Source organism: Mchenga conophoros, linkage group LG23 (genome assembly GCF_057382185.1).
Source record: "Mchenga conophoros isolate Kocher_MC1m ecotype Shallow Benthic linkage group LG23, M_conophoros_male_GT1.1, whole genome shotgun sequence".
Lineage (NCBI taxonomy): Eukaryota > Metazoa > Chordata > Actinopteri > Cichliformes > Cichlidae > Mchenga > Mchenga conophoros.
In genome coordinates, this window is record NC_140547.1 from 28,593,212 (window position 1) to 28,597,550 (window position 4,339).

At 43.9% G+C, this 4,339-nt stretch overlaps 1 protein-coding gene across 1 annotated transcript; it reads right to left on the bottom strand.

Moving 5' to 3' along the window:
• Positions 1-2,203: 2,203 nt before the first annotated feature.
• On the bottom strand, positions 2,204-3,788 carry LOC146547425 (uncharacterized). Its single transcript, XM_085265957.1, has 2 exons — positions 3,431-3,788; positions 2,204-3,333 (listed from the first exon to the last, which is right to left on the bottom strand). The coding sequence occupies exons 1-2, from the start codon at positions 3,758-3,760 to the stop codon at positions 2,215-2,217; spliced, it is 1,449 nt and encodes a 482-aa protein (XP_085122083.1). The 5' UTR covers positions 3,761-3,788; the 3' UTR covers positions 2,204-2,214.
• Between the last annotated feature and the right edge of the window lie 551 nt (positions 3,789-4,339).

Below are 4,339 nucleotides of genomic sequence, written 5' to 3' on the forward strand. Positions count from 1 at the left end.
CCTGCCATCAACCCCCCCCTCCCCCCAACACACACACACACACTTTGGGAACCACTGCTCTAGAGGGAGGGAAAATCCCAGCAGATCCAGAAGTTTGAATTCTCAAACCAGCCCCTCCAACAACACCAACAACCATACCAAGTTCAAAGTCACTTAAATCACCTTTCTTCCCATTCTAAACTTCAGGAGGTTGTATTGACCTAGCTAAATGTCACAGCAGTGTCACACCAATGTGACTGGTTGATAATGAGTAGCTGAAAAGGTATATATATAAAAGGATTATATACCTATAAAGGTATATAAAAGGAAAAAAATCATCAAGGCTCAGCTTATCTCAGTGATCACAAAATACACAGAGGATGCCACACCTGAGTTTCAGTTACCAATTAACGTTAGTATATTTAAACTAAAGGTGGGGAGGCCTGGCAACAAAGAAACAAAAAGGTGTAAGGTGAAATTCCACACAATGGGCCGCAGGACCCACAACTTCCTTCCTGAGAATAATGAGCTCAGAAAACAAAAATAACCAATAAAGCTTTCAACCTGGAAGGAAAGGAAAAAAAATCTTTACAAGGAAGCAGGGAAACGAGAGTGCGGCAGAAATGAAGAAAAGGGTGGGTAGCAGTTACAGTCACTGTTATTAAGTGAGAGAAATACAATGTTAGCGAATGACTCCGATAACCACACAAGCAAATGGATCGATCTATGTGTTTCAATCTTCAGATGAATCCCATGATTGTGCCGAAAAGTTTGACCACATGGTACATAAAAGAAGATTAAAGCACAGCAGATGATTATTTAATCAGAGTTAATGATTTATTAACTTTACTATATAAGTTAGTAATAGATTAACTTCCTTAAATCCACACATTGGTAGATGGAATAGAAACAAAGTGAACAGAAAGTTAAACAGTGTGATGACAGATGCTGGTGACATTTTGTTCTTTTGTAATCTCACCATCATGTCCCTAATCCCAGATACACTCAAACTGCTTTAAAGTTGCTGTGAAAACTCATTGTACTGACTCTATTGTCTAGCTTCATATTTACACCTGTCATCTTGCCGTGTCATTACTCACATGGTGAGTGCGTACCTGTTCCCCAACAGGAATCTCTCGTCCTTTGGGAGTGTGGTACAGTGTCATGCTCCTCTCCGAATGCTAATTTGTGCATGAATATGTGCATGATTGATAGAATGATAAGTGGAATAACCAGAAGTGTGTGTATGTGTGTGTGTCTGGTTGTAGTGGGCTGTCCTTCCTCGGCGCTCCCCACCACAGTAAATCCAGCTCTCTGGCTCTAACATCATTAAGAGGCTAAGACCAGTCCCCGGGGGCCCAGAGAGAAATCCACGTTCCTCAGTGTGTGCATGCATTATGTGCATTCTGCTTTTTTGTTCTCTGTCCTAATTCAAATTCATGCCCATGCTGTTTCTTACGTGTGGCCTGTGAAATGATCCAGCAGAGCAGTAAGTGAAGTGGAAATCTGAAATTCAGTTGCAGCAGAAACTGAAATCTGAAATAATTTTACTTTGCATCCAAGTCCATATTGTTCCCTTGAGGCTCACGTTGTCAATCCATTTTAATTCCTGTGTGTATGCGTGTGTCCAAGAAATCCATCTGCTCTCCCCTTGTTAAGATCAGCCTCAGAGGGACCCTTGAGCACAAATCCTCCCCTTCTTGCGCTTATTTACCAGACGTAAATGAAGGGAGAAACATCAGCTTCAGTATGCGAGTCCATCTCATGTCTTACAGTCTGTATATTTTTTCGTTATTACATTTGTAAAAAAAAAAAAATCACAAAAAAACACTGAAAACAAGTTGATTTCTAAAACACCTCTGATGTATAGTGATTGTCCAGTTATAGCTTAGCAACACTAGATTTACTAAACCTGCGCAAATTTGCGTAACTTCCCTAAACCCAACACCTACTAGAATTACTGGCTTTTTTATTTTCTGGTGCAAGTCCTGAGGTGTTAATCACCCCTGCTGAGAGTTTCACAGGTCGTCAGCTCGTTTCTCCTCCAGCTTTTGTTGTGCAAACCACCCATTATCCTTGAGGCCTGGCACATTTGCATTTGCTCACTCAGAGTTGCTCAGATCCAAGCCAAGCCAAACCTCTGTGTTACAACCTTCAGAAATTCCTGCCATATCGATACAAAAGACACACATTCACAATATATGGGTACACAAGTCTGTTTTATTTCAAAGTGTTTCAAACTTTACAGCGTTTGCAGACCCAGTGTTCATCATCCCTGCATTTGGCACAGGTGAATTTCTGACATGTTGCACAGGTAAACCTGCTGCGATTCCTGTTGCAGCTCTCTTGCACCTGGCACTGCGTTGTCTTTCCAGACACTGGCACAGTAGCTGCAGCAGCTTCAGCAGCCTGTGCTAATATTTCCTTGTGCTGCATGAATCGGCAACGAAGTTCCTGAGCTAGAAGACTCAGAAACAATCTTCTTTTGCCTGTCCACCCTGTACATGCCTTGTACAAAATGTAGGCATTCCCCGCCGCCAGGTCCAGCATATTGTAGAAAACTGCTACTGGCCACCTGCGTGTTGCTGCTCTTATGGAATACATCCGCGCAAGTTGAGGAAGTTCACGCCGGACTTTATTCACCGTGCCCAGTAACGTTGTTTTGTGCTGCAGCAGTCTGTGCGACAGTGACAGTGAAGTAAAGAAATTGTCCGTTGTGACGTTTCTCCCATCATCCAAAAACGGCTCCATCAGTTTCATGACCATGTTCTCTGCCAGCCTCTGTCCCTTCTGACGACTGGGGTCCTTTCCCAAGTAAGGAGATGCACTGCAGACATATTTGGTGTCCAAGTCTGTGGCCATCCAGAACTTGATCCCAAATTTGTCTGGCTTTGTTGCGTTATACTGTGTGAATGGACAACGAACCTTGGTAGGGAACAGCTGTTCATCTATGGTCATGTGTTCTCCTGGAGTGAAACTCTTAGCACAGTTCTCGTTGAAGCGTGTCCAGATGTCAGAGATCGCCGCAAATTTGTCTGTTTTCACCCGTTCTGCCCGCGTGTCCTTGTCATCAAATCGAAGGTGTTGCATAATTGAAATGAATCTATCTCGGGGCATTGTCTCTTTGATTACTGGCACCAGAAATCTTTCTGACCAGCAATCCACAATGGCACCAACGGGACACATGATTGCTCTTACAAACAGGATTGAAATGAATGCCATCAGTTCATGAACTGACAAATTCCAGTCCGGCTCTGTTCTGTGGGCTTGATGTACCGTACACTCTCTGATGGTGTGCAGCATTCCCACGTCTAACAGGCAAAGGAAGCTTTGGAGCACACTTGTAATTTTACGCTGTCGGAAGATAAACAAATAGAGAATGGTAAATTTACATGAACCTCACTCTAAATGGGTTTATATAAATATCATATGTAATATGACAATGACAAACCTTAGCAGACTCTGTGGGTCCAGCTTGTGCAGTGAAGCACGAGCGATTTGCTCCTGCACTGGGTATTCCATTGTTCTCCTCTACCCACAAATTGCCGTCTTTTGCCGTGTGGCTCAGACAGGGCTTCCCAGTACCACGGGGCCTCTTCCGTGGAGGCATGTTGGGTTCTTGTTCCGTCTCCTTTTCAGATTCTTCTGAGGAGGTATCAGTGGCCTGCTGGACAAATGAAACCTCTCCTCCATCAGAATCTGCTTCGTCCATTTCCTGAAGCAAGGCCCAAGCCTGTTGCGCGGAGAGGTTCTTCCTGCGTGGCAGTGATACGGAGGCCATCCTGATGTGCGTTCTCAGAAATGCGTAGAAGAAATGATTCTCCCTCCTGGCCGGTCTGCTTTTATGCACAGCACTGTGCTGTAGTCAAGTAATGCCACTCCTACACATATACAAATCTCTCCTGGTTGGGGGAGGGTGTTTTGCACAACAAAAGCAGGAGAACAATAGAGCTGAAGGCCTGTGAAAATCTCAGCGGGGTGCTAGTAGAATTACTGAGCCTTTTTTCCTGCTGTAAGTCCGTACTACTACATTTACTAACCCTGCGCAAATTTGCGTAAATTCCCTAAACCTAACACCTCCTAGCACCCTGCTTAGAGGCCTTCAGCTCCATTGTAGGGTTGTAACACAGATTTTTCTCTTGCCTTGGATCTGAGCTACTCTGAGTGAACAAATGCAAATGTTCCAGGCCTCAAAGATAATGGGTGGTTTGCACAACAAAAACAGGAGGAGAATCGAGCTGATGACCTGTGAAAATTTCAGCAGGGGACTTCCACCAGAAAATAAAAAAGTCAGTTATTCTAGGAGGTCTTACCGGTAGGTTCAGGGGATTTACGCAAATTTGCGCAGGTTTAATAAATC

What these genes read in the sequence shown, in the direction of transcription:
- LOC146547425 (XM_085265957.1), bottom strand. Translation starts at nt 3,760, where the DNA reads ATGGCCTCCGTATCACTGCCACGCAGGAAGAACCTCTCCGCGCAACAG. An exon ending in GACCCACAGAGTCTGCTAAG is followed by an intron (nt 3,334 to 3,430) that starts GTTTGTCATTGT and finishes ATCTTCCGACAG; the next exon opens with CGTAAAATTACAAGTGTGCT.